This window comes from Periplaneta americana, chromosome 6 (assembly GCF_040183065.1).
Source record: "Periplaneta americana isolate PAMFEO1 chromosome 6, P.americana_PAMFEO1_priV1, whole genome shotgun sequence".
NCBI lineage: Eukaryota > Metazoa > Arthropoda > Insecta > Blattodea > Blattidae > Periplaneta > Periplaneta americana.
This window is the reverse complement of record NC_091122.1, coordinates 41,261,455-41,285,709: the sequence shown is the minus strand read 5'-3', so window position 1 is coordinate 41,285,709 and position 24,255 is coordinate 41,261,455. Positions and strand designations below refer to the sequence as shown.

General features: G+C 33.5%; 1 protein-coding gene across 6 annotated transcripts in view; it reads right to left on the bottom strand.

Annotated features, from left to right (window-relative positions):
* Positions 1-17,915, bottom strand: part of Osbp (oxysterol binding protein) — an 83,365-nt gene extending 65,450 nt beyond the window's left edge. For 4 of the 6 annotated variants that reach the window (XR_011332484.1, XM_069828001.1, XM_069828002.1 and 1 more), the window contains exons 1-3: positions 17,508-17,915; positions 17,058-17,120; positions 6,525-6,730 (exon numbers count right to left, since the gene is read on the bottom strand). Coding sequence is in view for 5 of the 6 variants with exons in the window: in XM_069828001.1 (XP_069684102.1) it covers positions 6,525-6,730; positions 17,058-17,120; positions 17,508-17,635 (397 nt within the window). In the remaining variant the exon portion in view is untranslated. The remainder of the gene's footprint in view (positions 1-6,524; positions 6,731-17,057; positions 17,121-17,507) is intronic. The other 2 variants (XM_069828003.1, XM_069828004.1) reach the window with 1 other exon arrangement.
* Between the last annotated feature and the right edge of the window lie 6,340 nt (positions 17,916-24,255).

Sequence of the window (24,255 nt, the reverse complement as noted above, 5' to 3'; positions counted from 1 at the left end):
TTAAAACCATTAACTGTAAGAATGTCTCGAAAAACCCTAATACTTTTCTCCATCATCTTTCTACAATAACTTTTTTCTTGGAGCACACAGTTAACTTTCAATTATGGTGTTAATATTTGTTTATTAAAAGCTATTTATCTGGCTCATTTTAAGAATTACGATGTAAAACGAACAGTGGGTACATGTGTTTCTCTATTACTAAATTTTATATATTTGGTGCTTGTATTTGCAATAATTCACAAGTAAGTATGTGCAAGATGTTTGCAGTTGATAGATTATAAACATTTAGAAGTACTTTCTAATGAATTCAAAACCTAGAAGACAGAGTTGATACTATTTCTCCGCAGTATCTAGAGCAAATTAGAGTCGTACCATTCAGTAAGAGTTAAAATATATCTAACAATGTTTGGCTTCATAGAGGTGGTTTTGAAATGACTGTCTATTACAATAGAGGTGGTTTTGAAATGACTGTCTATTACAATCTCTTTCTATGAACTACATAAGTAAAACTTCATGGGCTATAATATAAGCAAAATTTCTGGTAATACTGTGTCCAATGGAATGAATTGCTCATGACCATTTCTTTTTTGGGTGGGGGAGAGGTGGTTAATTAAGATTTTGGTTGTCATTTTGGTCAGGAGTGAATCCAATTTTTCCGTTTATTTCCGTTAAGATTTCGTGTTCACAATTATGTTTGAAAGTATACCTCAAAGAGCAACAATTTTGTTTATTGTTAATGGGATGTAAAATGTCGATCATAGGAGTTCCCATTGACTGAACACTACCAACCAATCACATTGAAGAATTTCAGTTTAAGTCTGTCAAACTTTGCAAGGTGAGCTGTCTGTTATGTTAAAGCTGTGAAAACCGGATGCTGCTGTTGTGTATTCTTACTTCGAATGTTTGAGTTTTCATTTGATTTAGATTTTTATAAATCTACTTATATGTTTTTTATATTGCATAATGTTGTTCCAGAATAGTACATTATGCAACGAGCCTATAATGGTAGTAAATAAGACGCGAGTATGTTTGTTCATGAAACGAGCGCAAGCAAGTTTCATAATTTTCATACGAGCGTCTTAATTACCATTATAGGCAAGTTTCATACGACTTTTTATGCTCGACCATATTTCTAACTTGAAATTATTCATAAGTATTCATGTTATGGTTATGTAAGTGAAGAGCGGAAGTGACCTTCTAAATTGTGAGGTGCGCAGACGCGAAAGTATTGATTTTTTCCGAGGGACGAATGTCATTGACTTTGATATAATCTAGAGAATAACATGAACATTAATATTGATATAACCTGGAAATTGATTTAGAATTGAAAAACGAGATGACAAATTGAATTTATTTGAATATTATTTACAATTAACACTAATTATTATAGTAACAGAACATAACCTTCTGCGACAGTATTGGATTTCCAGCCTCTGTGATGTTTCGCTAATTGTCTTTCTATTGCATATCCGAGAATAATCGATACTTGCGGTTTTATAATAGTACAATGATGATTTCTCATTGGCTGAACAACTGAAGTATAATGAATAGGTGTACTTTAATGAGATGCATTAAAGGGCTACTACCAGGTGTATAATTACTACATTTCGGCATGGTCGAGCATAAAAATAATTTTGTCTTATCTGTATTCACATCTATAAGAATAAAACTAGTTAATTTTTTATGGTGAAGCCAGTGTTTCAGGTAGCAATTTTGAAGTTTCTTCAGTTCTTATATCCACAAATGCAACATGCTCATTTATTACCTAATAGATGTACGGCTGTGGAAGATGACGTAGGTATGACGAAGTGTCTGCAACTTTACAATCACTAAATAAAATTTATTTAAAAATAATTTCTTAGAAGCGCAAATATATTTTGTGACATCTTTATAATTCACCATTATCCATTAAACTTAGATCTTATTGATGAACTCAAAACTCTCTAGCGAGAACTGCATTATTTGATGTAGACAGAAAGACAAATGCAAAATAAATTATGCTTTTGCATATATACACTGATATGTGTACAGCAGAAATGGATAGACTAGATCCTACATTTCCAACAAGATCTCCAAATGAGAAATATCAGAATTCCACACAGCACCAGTGGATTTAATATTTCGAAAAAAAAAAAAAAAAATTTAAGAAAAACACAAAACAAATACTGGTGTAATATTCAGTCCACCACAGACACGGCAGATAGTGCTAAAAAAAACTTCTTACATGTTTCTCATCACACACACACACATATATAATACGTAATTTTGTAGTAGTTAAAAAATATTATGTGATATTAAAAAATAAACATATTATTTTTAAAACCATATACCATCACGTAAATTACGTTGCTGTAAAAAAATATTCGAAAAACTAAAATCATCAAAACTTTTTTTTTTACAAATGAGCCATACATCAAACATAAGCAATATCACATTCAAAGCAGTTTTACGAAAGACCAAACATCTATAGAACAGAATTTGTATTCTCTTTCCATGGAAATAAAGGCAATCATGATGTAAAGTTGATCACTTGCTTAAATTGGAAGGTTACGATCTGGGATACCTAGACATAAAGAAAACTATACTTCCATTTAAAAAATCTGTAACAAGTCTTCATCAAAATGCACATCAGAATATATGTAAAGTGAGAATTGGAAATGTCTTTTCTAACTCGAATATCTACTTCTAAACCAGTAAGATTTATATGGGATAAATACACTGTTGAAAGGACAAGAAAATGAAATAGTGCTATATTGTTAAGAAGTCTAGAAAATGAGAAATTGGGAATATCCTATTCTGATGATATTTCAAAAAGAGAAGCTTAACACAAACTCCACATTAGCCTTCTGTTGAACCAAATAGCAGAAGATTAGCTATGTACTAGAATTCTGTTTTAGTATTCAAGAGATTTAGGATTCAATCCTCGACACTGAATATACTGACTGAGATTTTTTAAACATGTTTTTGTTTTCTTCACACAAATGGAACAGAACATCTATCCATCCAATCAGCCATTCAAATCCTTTTTTAATTGTGAATTTACACTTATTTTATCATCTCACTACTAATGTAGCTAAAATCATTAGGTAACTGAAACAATAAGTAGATCAAAAATAAACAAAATTTCCTGAACTGTAACTACAATATTATCGACAGTGAGGTTAGTTGGGAACATTCGAGCTTTGCAGGAGCCATTCCACACTAAGAGATGGCATGATCACCGGGAATAGTGGGTCCGCATTCTCGGCGCGCAAGCAATGAGTGACATTGCAGTTTCCCTTTAGTTGTGTTGTGAGATGTAAAGGCTGGTTCACAATAAACCGGAAACGAAATAGAAAACGGTAAAATTGTTAAAATGTGTACATTTAAATGTGAGCATTCACAATTAACGAAAAACTTGCCGGAACCCGGGATCGGGAACGGAGAGATGGCAAAGTTTCAACTTTGGCGTTCACGTTTCTGATCACAGCCCACTAGAGTCATTCTATTGCCATCTAAAAGCTATTTTGTCGTCATATATTTTGTAGCAAGAAGACCGTGACATAACCTATGCATTATTTTGTTCTGTGCTGTGCATCATGGAGCCAGTTTTATTTGATGAGATTCTAATATTGAGTGTTGAGGAAAATCCTCACGTTTACGATAAGCGGCGCGCCTCGTATAAAGATGAGAAAATGAAGGAGAATATGTGGCTTTCAATAGCTGCATCTTTGAACACCGGTCGTAAGTGAATCATATTTTTTTACTATATTGGTTGTATTACACATTACATATTCATGCTTCAATTCAATAACTACTGTTGTGTTCATTTTTGTTCTATTACAAATGTTTCTTCTCTAATTATTTTACATTATGGTAACTTAAAATAGGTTGTGATAATAAAGATGCATGGGAATATTTATTATAGTACCGTATCTAATGAAATGTTTCAGTTGAAATTTCGAAGTTGGTTAACCTGTGTTTATGTTGGCTGCCTTGTACTCATGAGAGAACGCCATTGGTCAATTATACACAAATAACATCAGAATGCGTAATATTGGCTTTACATATCGTTATTGACATGCATAATGATATGCATAGTCTACGTTTTCAATTTATTGTGAATAAAAAATTTTCATATTCACGTCCACTGCTTCTCGTTCCCGGTTTATTGTGAACCAGCCTTAAGTTGGCGGTCAAAGTTGTAATCTTAAAAGTTTCAGTTAAGTTTAAAAATGCTCCATGTAGACTACTGTTATACGTACTTATCTATACGATACATACATATGGAAATGAAAATCTTGTGCAGCGACAAGGTGCAAATTTCGGAAAAAGTTTCTAGAGAGACCTATTCCAGCTGCCAGTACAATAAGACTATAAGAAGTTCATGCGAACAGGTTCGGTAAACGATGAAAAACTGAAAAGAGAACACTGTGTTCTGTCGGAAGATAAATTAGACAAGATTGGTGAAAGACTGAAACCCCTCTCAAAAATCCCTCAGATGTTTAGCACAGGAAACTGGAATAAGTATAAGTTCTGCTTGTCAATTACGTAAATTAAGGCCCTACAGAATGCAAGAAACCCACATTCCAAAAATGAACTTAAACAGGATATAAGAGATGCAATAAATTTTATCAGTGCTGAAGAACTCGCATAAAAAGATGTCAAAAATGTGTGTTGCAGTAAATGGAGGACATTTTGAGCAACAAATGTAAGCTTGATAAGTAAGGTAGGTGTCCCTGATATGGCCATGCTAAGGTTTGAGAATTTTTCTAGCCGCCATTTTGAAAAAGAATGTAAACCACTTTTTTCTTACTCATTCTCAGTCTAAAGGACTTTCTTAAAACAATTTCCTTTCCCCATAAAAATAGCTTTAATTGTCCAATAAGTCCCAAATTCCAAAAATCTACCTAGTGGCCATATCAGGAACATGTGCATATGATATGGCCACCCTTGTTCCATGTTCTACAAATCGTGATTGTTTTCAATTTGATAGCGCAGTTGTGCTAAAATTAAATAATTTTGGTGTAAAATGAATAAAATGACACTTAATCTTTTTTTATAATTCAAAAGTGTAGTCAAAACAGGTTTTTCCATAAAAAAAATTAAGTTGTTTTTCTTAAAATACAAAATTTTTGCGTAATCCCAGCTATAAGGCATCTAAATTTGTCAGGTGAAAAAATAAAAGTGAAATGAACTTGATATGGCCATTGTGCATTTGATATGGCCATATCAGGAGCAGGTTAAGCTTTCACGAAAATCGTTTGATTATGAACAACTCGTGAAAGATACACCATCAACTACAACACCAATCAACAGAACATTAAAAACTGAATGGAGTACGATGGTTTTCATGAAACAAGTCTTTGAAAAACATGCATAAAACAAAGGAGACTTACCAGAGAAAAATAAGAAGAGGTCACATGAAAACCGCAAAACAGGTAACTGACGCCATATTGCTCAACCTGACTGGATGGAAAACGATCAAGTGACATACCAGGATGCCATTTCACTGGATGCTGCTGCAATTTAGCGGATTTTTTTGTTAACTAACAATACGGGGGTGGCCATATCAGGAACATGGCCATAACAGGAGCACCCACCTTACTATAACTTTTAAGCATTGTAACAGTACGATTGCAGGGCTAAAAGTGCCGAGACACGCGCATGTTTCTCGCAGTAATCAACACATTCATAGTTGGGCTGGCTCCAAACGAAAACTCGAGTGTCACCAACTAACCTCACTGTATTTACCAAGATTTCCACAATGAAATGTACAAGTAAAATGTTGCAGACAAGCTGCAATATAGGAGATTTTCTCTATGGAAACGATCTTAAAGAAGATGATCACGCATATTCCAATAAAAAATTAGGTCCATTCATATTTCAGTACTGAAGAAAATCGTGTAATGACTGGAACTCAGATTTTTAATGTTTAATCTCTTTGCAGAGTATTGTAATACTATTCCAGATAGCTACAAGTCAGGCAAAATAAATAATTAATCAATAAATGATGCATTCCAGATTTTTTTTTTACTAATATTTTTTGCTAAAATGTTACAAGTTTCAAATGTTTCACAACAAATTGGCGAGAAATATCGACGAATTTTAACTACATTCCTGCAGACGGGTGAATAGATAGACAGACGAGAGATACAGTGTATTATTTAGATACCAGTCAGTACACTGAGCTACTAGAATCAAATCCTCAAGTAATGTTAATTGCGAAATCAAGATACTCAGCAAATTGCCTCAGGTAATCGCACAGAAGCCCACTTCCAGCATTGGATTACATGTGTTATTACAGCTGAAATTCAAGTATGCATTCTTACTCAATAGCTGAAGGTAATCATGCTGGATTACATTTCTTTGAACAGACGCATGAGAGCATTGTCAAGCATTGCAAATTCTGCAGGCAAAGCGTAGGGAATACAATGGGCCTCCAAGTATACTTCAATTCACACCACTGCAGCCTCATGTTACTACACCAGGATATCGTCTGTTAACATGCCAGCTAATAAGAAGAAGTTATATGTAACACTCACCCGATTCCATGGCGCGGATAGCCTTTGCCTTGGCCAGTTCAAGAGCTGTAACCCATCGCTGCCTCTCCACCTCATTAGCGGCCTTTATGTGAAATGTTTGGGTGCCACCATTTGAGATGACAAATGTACATGAATCTTCTGTGTGTATAAGTGCTCCATGAAGACTGATAGTGCCACGACATGTATGTGCCATCTCTGCTTGGTTTCTGATAGGGAACAACATTATTAAATTAAACCAAACTCTTTAACTCTATTAAATATAGAATATAATCTAAATTTAACACAAGAAATACTGAAATCAGAAGTAAACACTGAAATACTGAAACAATTGTCTTTAGAGACAATTAGTATTAGGTACCCTCCACAAAACTGGCTTCATTTTTACACTGACAGATCCTTGATCTCCAGAGAACAAGGTGCCGGTGCAGGTGTTACGTGCTGTCTCTTCTCACTTTATAGATCACTTGGATATGGAACAACAAGTTTTGATGGTGAAATCATTGCAATAAGTGAAAGTCTCAGGAATCTTCTATGCCACATCAATAAATTTAGGAATGCAGTTATATTGTCAGACTCCAAAGCAGCTATTCTATCAATAGTCTCTAAACACACACCTTCATCTCAAACAGCAGAAATATCTAAAATGCTCTCTCAATTAATATCACTCAATAAAAGAATTGAAGTGTCCAATTCCAAAACTATCTAAATCCATTTTTTAAAAAACTGAGATAATGGCGGTTTTGTCATCTACCTAAACGTCTCTAGCAATTTTCTAATTAATGTTGTGCCTAAATTCCCTATTTCCTTCCATAAATAAGCTTCAAATATGACGAACCCCGCAAAAAATTAGGAAAAAAGTTATCAGTTTTTGGCGTTTCCCGACAAATTGTCAAGAATGGATGTAGAGAGTTTTGGAATTTGAGGCTTCAATTGTATTCCAATGGATACCATCCCACTGTGGAATCCTGGGAAACGAGAATGCGGATGCTTTAGCAAAGAAGGGCAGCACTGCTACTTACAGGCCTGTTACTAAATCTACGTATTACTCTGTGAAAAGATTTATTAAATTTACATAGGCCTACTTAGACTTCAACAAACAAAATTTGATAACACAATCTCAAGGGAAAAAATGGAACTCTCTGCATCATAATCCACAGTTAATTCCCGATTTACCACGAAAATCGTCTGTAGCTGCATTTAGATTGGCAACAGGCCATGATTGTTTGGCCAAACACCTGCATAGAATTGGAATATATCAGTCCCCTAACTGTCCATTGTGCAACTCAAACCAAGAAATGGATTCGGAACACCTCAAAATCTGTGCTTCAGTGGCTGGCCATGACAATATCTTTGAAAAATATTGGAGTGCAAGAGGTCAAATGACTTTATTGTCAAACGCCTGGCATTAGAAAACAACAACAAATTGGTTATTAGAAACTTAACTTACTAAAAATAATTTACAGGTTCGATTCTGTGGTGTGTAATTTTCTGGGTACAGCTGTGTATTGGATATTAAAAACTACAAAACTTGAGGTGGTTTGATGACATTATTACTATTAGAAATGAAATATTATTGCAGTTAATGCCGTGATGTGACTATTTCTCATTAATTATACATATTAATGCTATATTGATGATATGAAAGTGAAACGTTTTGGGGTTATATAAGTAGATGTAGAGAATAACTTAAATTAGATTTTGATTTCTATATTTTACTGAGTGGCGGCTATATAGTATATATAGTTATAAGTTACTGAAAGCTGTAAAACGTACGTAAGATAATGATATTATTAAAAATCAAATATTTTTATAGTTATTACTCAAGTGGGTTGGGTCTTTTTCATATATTTAATGGCGGTGTGGTGTAGATATTTATATGCGTGGTTCTCTTCAGTATTGACTCGAGAGAGAGTATCTTTCATTATTATGGAAGCAAATAACTTTCCGAATGTCTGGTATTCTTCATTGAAAATAAATCTGAAAAATGTTTATTTGAACATCTAATGAACTTAGTTTGCAGCATTTGCTGCACAAGCCACTAGTATTTTTTTATTTTAGTAGGTTATTTTACAATGCTTTATCAACATCTTAGGTTATTTAGCGTCTGAATGAGATGAAGGTGATAATGCCGGTGAAATGAATCCAGGGTCCAGCACCGAAAGTTACCCAGCATTTGCTCATATTGGGTTGAGGGAAAACCCTGGAAAAAACCTCAACCAGGTAATTTGCCCCGACCAAGAATCGAACCCAGGCCAACTGGTTTTGCGGCCAGATGCGCTAACCATTACTCCACAGGTGTGGACTCAGTTTTATATTCTGTTCAGATATCTATTATTCGCGATAAGACTAACTATCGCGATTGTTGGCTCAACTGGACATTCCCTAAGAGGAAAAGAATAGTAAAGTTGGAGAACCAAACAGAAATAAGGTAAGCAAATGGTTTCCGAAATGTGGTTCTTGGACCTCAGGGACCAGCAAATAGCTATACAGAGTCTGCAAAAAGTCCAGATTTTGCAATTGTATTATGACACAAATATTCGTGTAATTTATTAATGATGACTGTACATTTCACAGATCACAAACCCTTTTGTTGATACCTTGCTAATCTACGAAAATTATGTTATTTAGAAAGCAGATTCATTGGAAAGAACTTTCAAATGACCCATAGTTAAAACTGCTATTAACACAGATAAAATTATTAGACTTATAGATTCAAATATATTCAGTATGTACTGTACTTAACTCAATTATCGACAATCCATTTGTCCAAAACGGGATTTTCATAACTCATATTACATTGAGTAGCAGGATGCACCATAGTAATTTCAATGTTGTTAACATTTATTATATTGATAAGTTTTTGTAAAAAAAAAAGTGAGAGGGGGAATTATGAAATTACGTGAAACATCTATATTCTTCATATGTAATTTTTAGGTTAGGTAAGGATGGATTTAAGATTAAATACACTCTATCCAAAAAGTAATTAGAATGGAGCAAGGTGAAATGGACCTTGCGTAAAACCTCGAGGTACATTAGAACAGAGCAAGGCAGACCATTTGGAAAACCACGAAGCATGAAGTTCATCTTACACTTGTTTTCATGGTACCAAGAGTGATGCAGATGCGTCCTGTTACCCATGCTACACCATTTTGTTGCCACAGAGCGTTGAAATGGAGCACAACTTGTGTTTGTTGTCAAAAGATGAAATGAAAATGGCATGGATGAAGATCACTATTGAAAGCCTGTGGATGTCTGATAAAGTGCATTTTGAGTTATGTGGTTTTGATAATGAACAAAATGTTAATTAGATATTAGTCCGCAGGGAGAAGAGGAAGTGGCCATCCTACCACAGTCTAGTATATACAGTCACGAAGCTTTGCGTTTTGAGGGTACTAGGAACAATAGACTGATCTGGTACTATTTCACATTGTCTGTGATGAGGCGATAGTAGTGATTCTAGTGGTTAGCAACTATCTATGGATGCATATTTCCTATGTATTGAGCTTCGTGAATGTATATACTAGACTGTGATCCTACTCCATCATCTCCTGGCTTAGTTGTCTCATGAATGATGCCTTATTGGTGTCACTTATGAGGTTCCAACTAGTCTTTGGATTGCTGACTATGCATATATACATTGGTCCACAGAAAATCCACATAAGTTACATAAGAAACCATTGTACAGTGACAAAGGAACTGTTCAATGCACAGTGACATCTTACAAAATAATTTTGTGCGAGATCGTGCATATTTGCTTGTTTTCCGCACAGAACCAATATGCGGTAAGTGTGAAATACCACATTCAGTATTCCCAACGTAACATACATAACAATTTCCCTCTTCTTACCACTTAAGCGCGACATTCATTTTACTGCTTTAGGCTTTTAACATATTATTTTTAGAGACGTTTAACATAGTAATAATTATAAATTGGAAACTTACCACTGCGATTTCACCTAAATTGCAATGTCAATTACTGTTTTTAAATATTTGCAAAAATTAAGTAAAATCTACTACTCCACGAAACTTATTGCATTCCTGACACAAGTAACATTAAGGAAGCCGTGAAAAAATCGACAAGATTCCAGATGCCGATGTTATTACTGCAATATGTTATATAAATAATATTGTTAAAATATTAAAATGAAAAATAAATCATTACATAACCTTACCGTTTGTTTTAAGTTCGCATTTATAGACTGGGGGAAAAAAATACAGACGTATATCACGGCCTGCTGAGTATAGTAAACACAGAAAACATTTTATATAAACAATGTTGAAGAAAGATATTTCGGTTTTCCGAAGTTGCCGTCATTAAACAGAAACCAACATGGAGATTTCATTGCAACTAATTAGAAATTCGTCTTTCAGGTATGTAATAAACGATCTTCGCACAAAATAATGTACGATACACGAGCGGTATGTTTGTTTCCATGTTCTCGGAAATTAAAAAAGCTCAACTACGTTTTGCTTTTTCAATCTTTTCCTCGACCATGAAAACGTCAACATACCGCTCTTGTAACGTATATTACTATTATTGGTACTTGTCTTTCTTTTTTGAAGACAATAAAGGAAATGTGACGACCACATCAGCCATATATGTACATATCACTGAAACTTTATGCAACTGATGGGTGCTATTCCACCAATTTAGCTGTTACCTCGTTATTCGTAAATTAAATATAAATGGTAATTTTAGAGCTGTAATACAATTTTAGCACATGAAATCGCTCTAGTTCTCAATGAAATTATGTTCTATGAATTAAAAGAAACTAATTAATTCCAAATTCTCAAGAAAAAGACTTATAAATAGTTGATGGAACAGCCTCCATATGTTCAAAACTTTTTTTCTTAATGTGGAATCCTCTATACCTATTTCCTAATATGTTTCAAGTCAACTAACGTCCTAATTTATATGAATTCTTCACATTCCAAACTACCTTCCCTCTGAAAATTAGACCACTTTTCCAATTTTTTGTAAAAAAAAAAAAAAATCTTCAGTGTCGCATGCTATAAATACCCCAAGTTTATGTATTAGTATTTATATTCTTCATATTGTCTGCTATCTCTCTGTTTTTGCAAACGAACTCTTTAATGTGATATATTATTGTCAGTAGAATAGCCTACTACCAGCCAGGAAAATGAAATCAATTCAATTAATATCTGAAAAATTTTTATGATTGTGAACAGCAGTACCCTCATCTACAACAGAGCAATATATATTATCGGTACAAACTGTTAATATTTGTATAGGTCTTACTTTCGAAAACAATTTGAATTTTATATAGTAAAACGAAAGAACCTGGGAGTAAGAACAGCTGTGCCAACAATTCCAACAACAAATAATTGGCAATGGTCAGACTGTACTCTTGCCAAGAGAAAGTAACCATATCCCAAGAACAAAAGACAATATACAAAGAAAACTCAAACCATGAAAAAATATAGGCTATATATACAGGTATTGACGGTTTTTAGTAGCAGTAACTATCTCTCAGAAGAAAATAAAGTGTTTAGTACTGACAAATACGATTTATTAAAATTGCTAAATAAAAATATTAATAAAGTGCCGACTTTTAATTTCACATTGATATTTAGATTCACAGTTTACACTTGAAAATTGTAAATAATAATGATGATAATGATAATGATGATGATGATGATGATGATGATGATAATAATAATAATAATAATAATAATAATAATAATAATAATAATCTATACTAATAATAAATTTGTAGCCGAAATTTTTCTGGTAATTTCCTATTTTCCAAAAATAATTGGTCCTAACATATATAATTAACCGCCCTGAAACCGAAAATCGCTTTTTTGAAATTTTTGTTTGTATGTCTGTCTGTCTGGATGTTTGTTACCTTTTCACGTGATAATGGCTGAATTGATTTATATGAAAATTGGAATATACATTAAGTTCATTGTAACTTAGAATTTAGGCTATATGGCATTCAAAATATTTTATTTAAAAGGGGGGTTATAAGGGGGCTTGAATTAAATAAATCGAAATATCTAGCTTATTATTAATTTTCATGAAAAATATTACATAACGAAAGTTTCTTTAAAAATAATTTCCGATAAGTTTTATTCCATGCAAAATTTTGATAGGACTGATATTTAATGAGATAAATGAGTTTCAAAATTACAATAACAACGCCATCTAAGGTGGTGTAATGAAATAAAAAACAAATGACTTCGTCTATAAGGGGCCTTGGACAACAACCGAAAGCTATTAAACATAGCCTAAGAGAATGTTTCTGTGTTTGTATGAAGTAATATCGGAAGCTAAATTAACCAATTTGTATAATTAATTATTATTTCACCATTGGAAAGTGTAGTTTCTCTAGATGGACATAATGCTATAATGTTATTACAGTAACTTCTGAGTGAATCGAGGACAGGTAAGATTAAAATAGCTTCTTATGCACAGAAAACTTGATAGGGATTCGTTTCCTGTATTTCCTAAAATAATCTTTATGACCAAATGAGTGGTCTCTAGATCAAAATGATCGCATTTTAATTTTTTAATACAATTTAAATTAAGTAAAATAATAAACGATTTATCCTTCCATCAAACACGAATGTTCCCTGAATCAAATGTCCTATTTTAATTATGTAATTACTTTATATTTATTTCTAACGGGTGCAGCGGAGCGCACGGGTATGGCTAGTAATAATAATAATAATAATAATAATAATAATAATAATAATAATAAAATAAAATAAAATTGCCTACATACAAATGCATGACGCATTCAAACAAATTTACCAAGATGTTATACAAAATTTCAATTTAAAAATTTTACATGTGTGTAACTTATTGTAGGCTACTCTTTCCACAAAACACAGCAGTAATTGAAAATTGAATTAAAAATGTTATTTTTGTTTACAATGACATGTCCTATTGTGAACCTGTAAAAACTATACATACCAATTTTGTATCTTACTGTAAAAAACTTAACATTTCAATGTATGCACTCTGAAAATGTGAAGTTGTAGTACAGTCTATTTAATTCTTAATAGGCCTAGATTTTTTTTTTCGTAGCGCTTTACTAGGCCTATTTTACTGTGGACCAAATTTGAAATTTGTGACAAAAATGAAATAGATTTATAGTGAACGGGTGTGAGTTATAGTGAACGTCCTAAATTGCATGTAATAGGGTTTAGGCTAGCGATTTGAGGTTAATATAGTAAGTACAATTCTACGGAATAATAAGGGTGTAATTGATGTTCTGTTATTTGAAATGTTGTATCAGTGAAGATGTCTGTTGTGTCTGTGAAGTGTGTTTGTGTCAGTGAACTTGTATAGTTTACAGTGGTAGTGCAAAGTATTTGAACAGTGAAATGTTTTTGAAGTGTTAGTGAAATCAGGACAGTGTCAGTGAAATGTTTCATAATTCCAGTGCTGTGAGTGAATTGATAGCGAAATGAGTGTAGTGCTGAAAAGTACTTGTGCATGTATAAACATATCATATATATACTCGTGGTTTTTAAGTTCGAACTTAGGGTTAATATATAAATTAGATTTTCTTTAATTAACCATGTTATATTAAGTGATTCATTTAATTTAGGATGCTCCTTGTTAATATTATTATATATTGCTACTATTATTTTATTATTAATATTATGAATTTATTATTAATTGTAATTATTGAGTGTAATTAGTTACCAGTGCCACGGGTATTTACCCATTTGCAAGTGTGAATAAATACATACAAAACAGTTTAAGTAGGATCAGGATTATAAATGATTCAATATGTACTGTCAAAATATAAGATATTTTCATGAATATGAGTTTGGTGACATTACAGCAACTATTGGAATAAGAGCTTGGAAAAAAAATCTATTTAAAAGGCTTGATGTTTGAAATATTATTTTCTGCTGTATCCGTGGTAAGAATAAACATGAGTGTATGGTATATACTGGACTTCTTTTAGTATATACTCTTGTTAGTAAGAATGAAAACATTTGAGTACCACTCATTTTTGATTACATACTCATAACATGGAAGCATAGTAGAATATACTCAAGTGTCCATCTTGTACAGAATATATACTCATGCTTGATAAGAATAAAAGCTAGTATATTCTCATAGGCCTATTTATAAGTTCGTTCTCATGTTATTCTGAGTATGGTTTGTAGCAGACTCAATTCTGAATATTTGTTGATTTGTGTTTAGTTTAAAGTTAAATAAAATAAAATAAAAAGAATTTATGAACGATGTAGTACCTCACAGAAAAATATAAAAAAGACGTGAACTTCAGAAGCCTTTAACGCTTCACAAAAGTGAATGTGAAAAAGGTTAAACACGTATTTGTTATTCATATAAAAATATAACCTATAAAAGTATGAATGGCTATCAAATTATAAGGTTAGATTGTATTGTTAAACATAATTAACAATTACAGTTTATTTTGTAAAATTTGAATTGCAAAATGCAATTACTTATAATTTTAAATTATATATATAAAACTCTCTATAATAAAAAATAGAATTAGCATAACTGAAATTCTAGAAATGGATTGTAATCATTATCCAACATCCCGTAATGACGTTCCCATTACTATTTTCTTGTTTCCTGTTTATTAACATCACTTATCTTATTCTCTCTCTCTTTCATGTTTATTTATTTATTCATTTATTTACTTATTTGTTTGTTTATTTATTTATAAAAACCAAAACACAAACCACTACAGCATGCGGATAGCATGTGAAAGTCTATAAAAAAAACTGAGTATCACAGTGCAATGTGGTCAAAGAGGATAACACGAGTACATACTAACTTTTAAACGATCAAGAAGGCTGTAGAGATGAGTATATATTCGCGTTCGGTAGATTGTCTTTATTCTTACGAATATGAGTATGTTCTAGTGGTTACGAGTATATAATCACAGGAAGTGCTCATACTCAAAAGTATAAACCTTGAGAAAGTACTTAAGCTTTATTCTTACTACCCATCGTGTGTGTTTTGTTTAGCTTGTAAATCAAATTATGTCAGAGTTCTCTCTTTCCACCTCATTTTCAATTCTGTTTCTCTTTTCTTTTTTTTTTTTTTTTTCATAAAACTCCTGAAAAGATATTTGCAAACATGTAAGATCTGTGTACTTTTTAGTGTCAGTGTGAACTGTATCTGACTACAAATGACACTCAAGCAGCCCACGAGCAATGATAGCTGACTTCATTATCTAGTAAACAGCAGCGAGAATATAGGTGTCACACTTCCAAGAAATAATTTAAATGGGTGTTTCAATTAACGAATTGCAGGAGTATTCAGAACTGGCCAATTAAATACGGTGATGACATAAAGAAAAGATATGAGAATGCAGGGTTAAGTAAAATGTTCAAGAATAGCCAATCTACCCCACAGTTACTTACTCTGCTTATGATAGGTTCCTTGGATGAAAAATTGTCAGCTGAGTCAGAATTCAAATTAAAATTTACTGCAACATCATGTGTCTTTGTATATAATGTGCCGATTCATAATCTTATAGTACCAGTAAGTTAATATAAAAATATATTTATTGTTAAGTGCATCATAAGCTATAATGTCAAATAAATAACAACATAATAATAAAGACAAGTGGTATTAACAGTTCAGTGAAGATTACAGTAAGACAGATAGGCAGGAAATCTACATAGCTGGCAAAGAATTAGGAACATCAAGCACAAACACTTTCTCAATCAGTGTACCAGATTTTAACATTTGCATTGCCTACAGATTCAAAGATATTTTTCAAGCTAATGTTGCAGACATTTGCTATAGATCATAAATGTTCTTTGTACATACTATGCCATTTCTAAAAGCGTTACATCACTGTTTCAAACAACTACAAATAAAAACACTCACGTACATAGCAACATGAGATTGAAACTCTAATTCTACTCAAGGCACAGCAAAAATGGCCTTGCACAATAAACTACAAAGAAAAGAAAGGTTCCTGAATTTTCAGGTTCATTATGTTAGTAAAGAAAAAACTAATATTAATCTGGGGACCTACAGACGAAAGTTTCTTGCAGGCGTGTGAAAATTCCAAGCATTATGAAATCCAATTATTGTGCAAGAATACAGCTAAGCTATAGGCCTACTAGTGTGTACTTTGATGTATGATTCATAGTGCTTTTTATTTTTGTATACTGTGCAGTAAATAATATTAATGAAGTACATGCATAGAAAGTCTGTAATCCTCAGGGTTTATTCTACGTGACTTTTATATGAAATTACTGTGGCAATGACAACCTAAAATGAAAATGAACATAACTGCTCAACCTGTTTAACATTTCATGAATCATCACTACGCACTACCCTATAAATGGCTTTTACTCATCCTGCAGGTCTGTGGAATAAACATGCAAACCTATTGAAGCTGCCTCTAGTAGCGGTTGGTAGGCGAGCATAAGGATATGGTTGGGGGGGGGGGCAGCCAAAAATGTCTATTTGAACGGCTGGAGATGGCGGGGGATCGAGCAGAGTTAGTCCTTTCAATAACAAGTGTGAGCTCAAGATCATGCTGCCACTATACTTACTCGGTCCGACCAGCCCGCCGACGCCGGCGGATAGACAGTTTGGACCCCCCTGAATTTTCGGCCCTAGAATAAACCCTGATTTGTACGGAGCATGACATATGAAAAAGAAAGTGCCAATCCTAACGAAATAATAACTACTCTACTAGTGGATAAATAAGATTCAGATATCCCTAAACTACTGTAACACCATGCAACCCATAAAGAATAAGATATATGTATAGAAATTAAAAGGCCTACTGTAATGTCAAAATATGTCCTTCATATAACTTCAAGATGAGTAATATATCTAATCTATAAAAGTAAAAGCACACCATTTGTAATCAATTAAAACCATTACTGTTATTCTTATTAACAATTAAATATCAACAGGAAGTTAATGTTATATGCTTATAATGTATATAATTTTCTACTCAGACATCTTCCATTGCGAAGCGGCAAGAATTTACTCACCTGTAATACGACAAAAGGCCATTCGACAAGACAAACCATCGTCGTTGATAACCTTTCAAATAATTTGTCCATTTAAACAGCCAGCCTTTCATTTCGGCTTCGCTGTTAGAAACTTTTCCCTCCGTCATTTCGGCAATTATTTGCAAAATCTACAGAATTTTAACACTCATCCACGTCCCACAAACCACCATTTTCAAGATGGCAGCTGTTACTACATCACCGCAACATATGATATATATACGCGCACGCACACACACATAGAAAGAAAAAATAAAGCGTTACATAAGTATGTCCGGCCTAATAAATCGATAGTTCTACAAATTACTATAGTTCGGCAAATAATTTTAATGACTGTCCTGTGGTTCTATTCTCACAATGATGTAGCACAGTGTAATCCTCAATACCAAATGTGACACCGCGGATGAATATATAAATTACGTAAATAGTGCGAAATTTAAAAGAAAGTTACTAGTTCCTCTCGTTCGAGAATTCATTCATACTTCATTTAAAATACTGTTAATATAAAATTCTCATCGTTCCTGAAACTATAGTTATTATTACTTATTACAGAAACCATATCAGTACAACGTTATTCAAATTCTTTAAAATAAAATAACTTAACACTTGCAGACAAAAAGTCAAGGAGAATTTTTCATAGGTACTAAGTTCAAATCCCACCTGCATGAACATCACAGAGTCTGAAGTTTCTCCAGAAAATTATTGACATCTTAACCTAAATCAACTTATATTGCACGCTCTTCACTACTATAAACACACCATTCACACTGAGCTGAGCAGACTCTATAAATGAAGATTAATGAAGTGGTGAAAATGACTGTAGACTCTAATAATTAACTATTGTTGACATATAAAACCTATACTGGTACTAATTGTTGACCATGAGGAACAAGTAATTTCCTTTTAAATTTCGCACTATTTATGTAATTTAACTTATGTTCATAATTCTGTGGCTTGGTTCTAAAAGGGCCAATGTCAATTTTTTGCACTTTTGAGTTATATACACTTTCGAGCTTATCTCGGTCTGTTCTTCCGTATACTAAAAGGGCCAGTGTCTGCTGCAGTTAATGTGGAAGGTACAGAGCATTCACAAGCCAATGTCATAGGTTCACTGTACAAAATAAGCAAACTTCAAACCCATTTATCTCAAAACTAACATTTTTGACATTGGCCCTTTTAGAACCAAGCCACAGAATTATGGTCGTATGCGACGTATATTTTTTCTTTGGGCACCTTTTTCGAACAAAAATGATTTTTAATATATCACACAAGTATTTATGATGATTACCGAGGTTTTCCCCAACCATAAGGCGAATGTCAGGTAATTTATGGCGAATTCTCAGCCTCATCTCGCCAAATACCATCTTGCTATCACCAATTCCATCCTAATGTTTTTTGCCTGAAAGTAAGTTTTTGTTAATTGCAAACCATATTTGTAAAGCGATCTAAATAACTAAATCAGCTGAATAATTTTATATCATCCATGCATGTTATATAATTATATACCTAAGAGCCGACGACTTAAATAGGTACAGATAGCCTATATAAAATTGTGCACATCTGGAAAAGTAATGAATATTGTCACGATGTTACATTTTTGTGTATAGTTATTTAAAATCATCTTTATACAATATAAAATATTAACTGTCTACGTTCTGAGATTCTAATTTTTCTCGGAACATGGAAACCAGAATGTACAAGTTCACTTTTATTATTGTTCTTTATTCGCGAATAAGTCTTTTATCTAATGGTATGGGATATTCTACACATTACGTGAATGTTCAGTGACGTTATTTTCCAAATTTGGGAGAGAAGACTCAGTAATTTCTTTAACATGCTCTGTTGAACATAGAGATGCAATGCTACAGTCGCGCTCAAACCTCCTGACGTTTGGCGAGAGCCAGTAACATGCGAGCGCGACGTTGTCACAGGTACACTCTCCGTCTCTGTCTCTCAGCAGCAGTAGTTTTAAAACTGTGGAGCGTGACCCTTTAGCTGAGATTAGTTTGATAGGAAGATGTAGAAGGCTTATTAATAACAATAATAATAATAATAAATATCATCAGAGTGCATCGAATGAAATTAAAAGTCACAAAATATAGAACAATTAGTTGAGTCAGACGTAAATAATCGATAATAAAAAATCACGACTCAATCATTGCAGCTGCGACGTCGGGAGGATGTAAGCGCAGGAAACTGAAGTGTGGTAAACATGAGGACTTGGAGAACACGCACACGGCAAACAACTATTAATGACTTTTTTTTCTAAAGAATTAAGTACAGTACATATTGTAAATGTCTTTGACGTACAGTACAGTAATTACATAATGGAGTATTACTGTATTACCTTTCATGAATCATGTATTTCAATAAAGAAAAATGCTAATAAATACTGTATATAAGTCAAAAATAGTATATCTGCCTAATACGCGGTCCCTTGAATAGCGTCTTATCGGGGTTTTACTGTATTAACCCATAAAATTCGAACCACTGGAGGTAGAAATGTGATTTTTGTTTCTGTGTGTTCAGAAAACAGTAAACATTCATGAAATATATAATTGCAGGGTCCCTACAACATACAAATTTTCCGAGCGTACTTGTTATTTGATCTTGAGACTTTCTAAGCGGCGAGTATGCGACGAGTCTGCGTGCCCATATGCTACCGCCGATAAGCGGACACACCTGCAAACATCAGGAGGTTTGAGCGCGACTGTAAGCTTTGTTTCATGTGGGTCCAAGATCCAGCTTGGTGCCCCTTCCCCAGCTCTCAACTGCATATACAAGAAACATTCCATCATAACTTACCGGTACCTTGTTATTGGCACATCTCTTCATTCAGCACTTCAGCATTATTCTGTTAGGTTCCACATCTACTTCGCCTTTCCCAACAGATATTGTCTCTGTCACTAAAATAGAGTTGCACACAAACTGATTTGCTGATGAGATGTCTCTCAAAACTTTTTAGCTATCAAGAAGAAGGCAACATTTATGAAAGAGTGTTTTTCAGGCTATGCTAGAACATCAATGATTACATCATGTTCTCCTTACAAGGATCGTGAAATAAATGCTCACCATTTAAAATCAGATGAAGATATTGCTGTAATTTACATTTGACAAGATCCAGAAACTGTCCAAGTTTATGGTTTGATTTAAACCATACATGGGCACAATTTTCGGTTACGTGAGGCACTCGATTTGAAATAGTTTTACTAGAAGAGGAGACTGTAGAATAGGATGGGAAATATAAACTGCTGTGACCTGCGTCACCTTATCGTAATCGCTAAGGCAGTCAGTGGCGAATTATTAGGAAAGTGCTTGGTTAACGTGAGAGACTTGAAAGCTTTTATCCAATTTGGCAAATTAATTCGGCAGCTTTAATCATAAACCTCTTTACTATTTCTCAATCATTGTATTGATTTAAATCACAGGCGAGAAATTGCGTAACTAGCCAATAATATTCCATCACGTTGTCTACGTTTATTTTCTTGAATATTCTGGCGTTTATCAAGATTACTTAATAGATTTGCACATTCTCGACCAAAAATAATTTCAGAAAATCATATTTCATTTTACACGCACATTTAATATATATATATATATATATATATATATATATATATATAATATGTATTTTTTTTTATAAATTTGTTTTGGAAATAATACGTACAAACAACATTTAATTCCTCGTACCTTTTTTAATGCAGCGTGTTTAAGGTATGTCGTATTTAGTATACTATGCAAATGTTAAGATCATACATTTTCTTCGGAATAGTACGAAAAATAACATTTAATTTGTCTAACCTTCTAATTAAGCATGTTCTTTATGACATAAGGAGTAATGTCGTTGTATATTAAATGTATTAATGCCTAATAGGATTTTCGAGCATAACATACATCATATGTTCTCCCCTTCTAAACAGCAAAAAAACTCTTCCTCCCATTTTTCATGAAATAATCGCTTTCTAACGCGTACACACTGATTTTATAATGCCATTATGCCACCACTGATATTGCTTATGAAACTGATATAGAACCTGCCCACGCCTAGGAGCTGCGTGAGGGAGGGACAGGGACTGTGAAGGTGATGTCACTCAGAGCGATAAGCTCTGTGAAGGTCAGTGAGGCATTATTTCTCAAGTGAGGCACGATGCCCATCCATGATTTAAACAATGGTCTAAAAACAGCTGCTCGTTCATCCGCACGCACACCAATGTCTAACATAGAAACGAACTTGGCACCATTCAGTAGAGCATTCTGTCATTGGATCATTCTTCTTCATCAATGCGACAATCAACAGGAAATGTAAATCTGGACATGCTGCAGAACTTTTGTTTTTGACCAACTCCCTCCAGGATCGGATAATCAGCAACATGGGGCTCCACCCCATTGCTATGGAGCAGTGCGTGACTTCTTGGATGCAAACTTTTCCAATAGGTTGATCGGAAGAGAAAGATCCCTTGCCTGGCTACCTAGGTCACCCGACCTGACCTCCTTTTGACTTTTTTTTCTGGGACTTTATGAACGATGTGTACCAACGTGGTAGAGTTGACACTTCAGAAGAACTGAGGCAATGCATTACAAATGCAGCTGTGCTAGACACTCCTGCCAGGAGGTTGAGTACCATTTAAATATCTGCAGGGTAACTCAAGGCGCACACATCGAGTTGCATTGACCATTCTCCGAAACTCCGACAGCTTTACATCAAGTTATGTTATACAACCATTATTTACACTTGAAATTATCACATATTTCTCGATCCCTGTAAGCATAACACGATGATTTTGGATAGCGATCTCTTATATCTTTAAGTGATAAATCCTGTTTTTGCTAATTAGACAATAGAGACAAGGTCATGACAGTAGAACTGTTCAATCATCTACAAAGAAAATGTAAACTTACAAATTAAACCAAACCCTTTAACTCTATTAAATATAGAGTATAATCTAAATTTAAGACAAGAAATACTGAAATCAGAAGTAAACACTGAAATAATGAAACAATTGTCTTTAGAGACAATTAATATTAGGTACCCTCCACAAAATTGGCTTCATTTATACACTGATGGATCCTTGATCTCCAGGGAACAAGGTGCAGGTGTGGGTATTACGTGCTGTCTCTTCTCACTTTATAGATCTCTTGGATATGAAACAACAAGTTTTGATGGAGAAATCATTGCAATAAGTGAAAGTCTCAGGAATCTTCTCTGCCACATCAATAAATTTAAAATGCAGTTATATTGTCGGACTCCAAAGCAGCTATTCTATCAATGGTCTCTAGACGCGCACCTTCATCTCACACAGCAGAAATAAATAAAATGCTCTCTCAACTAATAATACCCAATAAAAGAATTGTATTCCAATGTATACCATCCTATTGTGGAATCCTGGGAAACAAGAATGCGGATGCTTTAGCAAAGAAGGGCAGCACTGCTACTTACAGACCTGTTACTAAGTCTACATATTACCCTGTGAAAAGATTAAATCTACATACTTAGACTTCAACAAACAAAATTTTGATAACACAATCTCAAGGGGAAAAATGGAACTCTCTAATCATAATACACAGTTGATTCCAGATTTACCACACAAATCGTCTGTAGCTGCATTTAGATTGGCAACAGGCCATGACTGTTTGGCCAAGCATTTGCATAGAATTGGAATATATCAGTCTCCTAACTGTCCACTGTGCAACTCAAATCAAGAAATGGATTCAGAACATCTCAAAATCTGTGCGTCAGTGGCTAACCATGATAATATCTTTGAAAAATATTGGAGTGCAAGAGGTCAAATGACTTTATTGTCAAATGCCTGCCATTAGAAAGCAACAAAGAAAATGTATAGAAATACATGCCTGTCTAAAAGCTATGAAGTGGCAGCTTCACTACTATACTACTTAGCTCAATACTGTAACCTGTCCTGGGGAAACTTCATTACAAGTCTCGAAAGTATGTTAATAAATCTCCTAATCTATACTAATAATAAATCTGTAGCCGAAATTTTTCTGGTAATTTTCTATTTTCCAAAAAAAAAAAAAAAAATTGGTCCTAACATATATAATTAATCACCCTGAAACGAAATTTTTGTTTGTATGTCTGTCTGTATGTTTATTACCTTTTCACGCGGTAATGGATGAACGGATTTAGATGAAAATTGGAATATAAATTATGTTCGTTGTAACTTAGATTTTAGGCTATATGGCATTCAAAATACATTTAAAAGGGGGGTTATAAGGGGGCCTGAATTAAATAAATCGAAATATCTCGCTTATTATTGATTTTTGTGAAAAATGTTACATAACAAAAGTTTCTTAAAAAAATAATTTGCAATAAGTTTTATTCCTTGAAAAATTTTGATAGGACTGATATTTAATGAGATAAATGAGTTTTAAAATTAAAATAACTGCCATCTAAGGCTGTATAATGAAATAAACAAATGACTTCGTCTATAAGGGGCCTTGGACAGCAACAATCGAAAGCTATGAAAGATAGCCTACAGAGAATGTTTCTGTGTTTGTATGAAGTAATATCGGAAGCTAATTGTATAATTAATTATTATTTCACCATTGGAAAGTGTAGTTTCTCTAGATGGACATAATGCTATAATGTTATTACAGTAACTTCTGATATAATGTAATATAATATAATATAAAATAATATAATATATATAATGTAAAGGTAAAGGTATCCCCATAACATGCCATGAAGGCACTTGGGGGGGGGCATGGAGGTAGA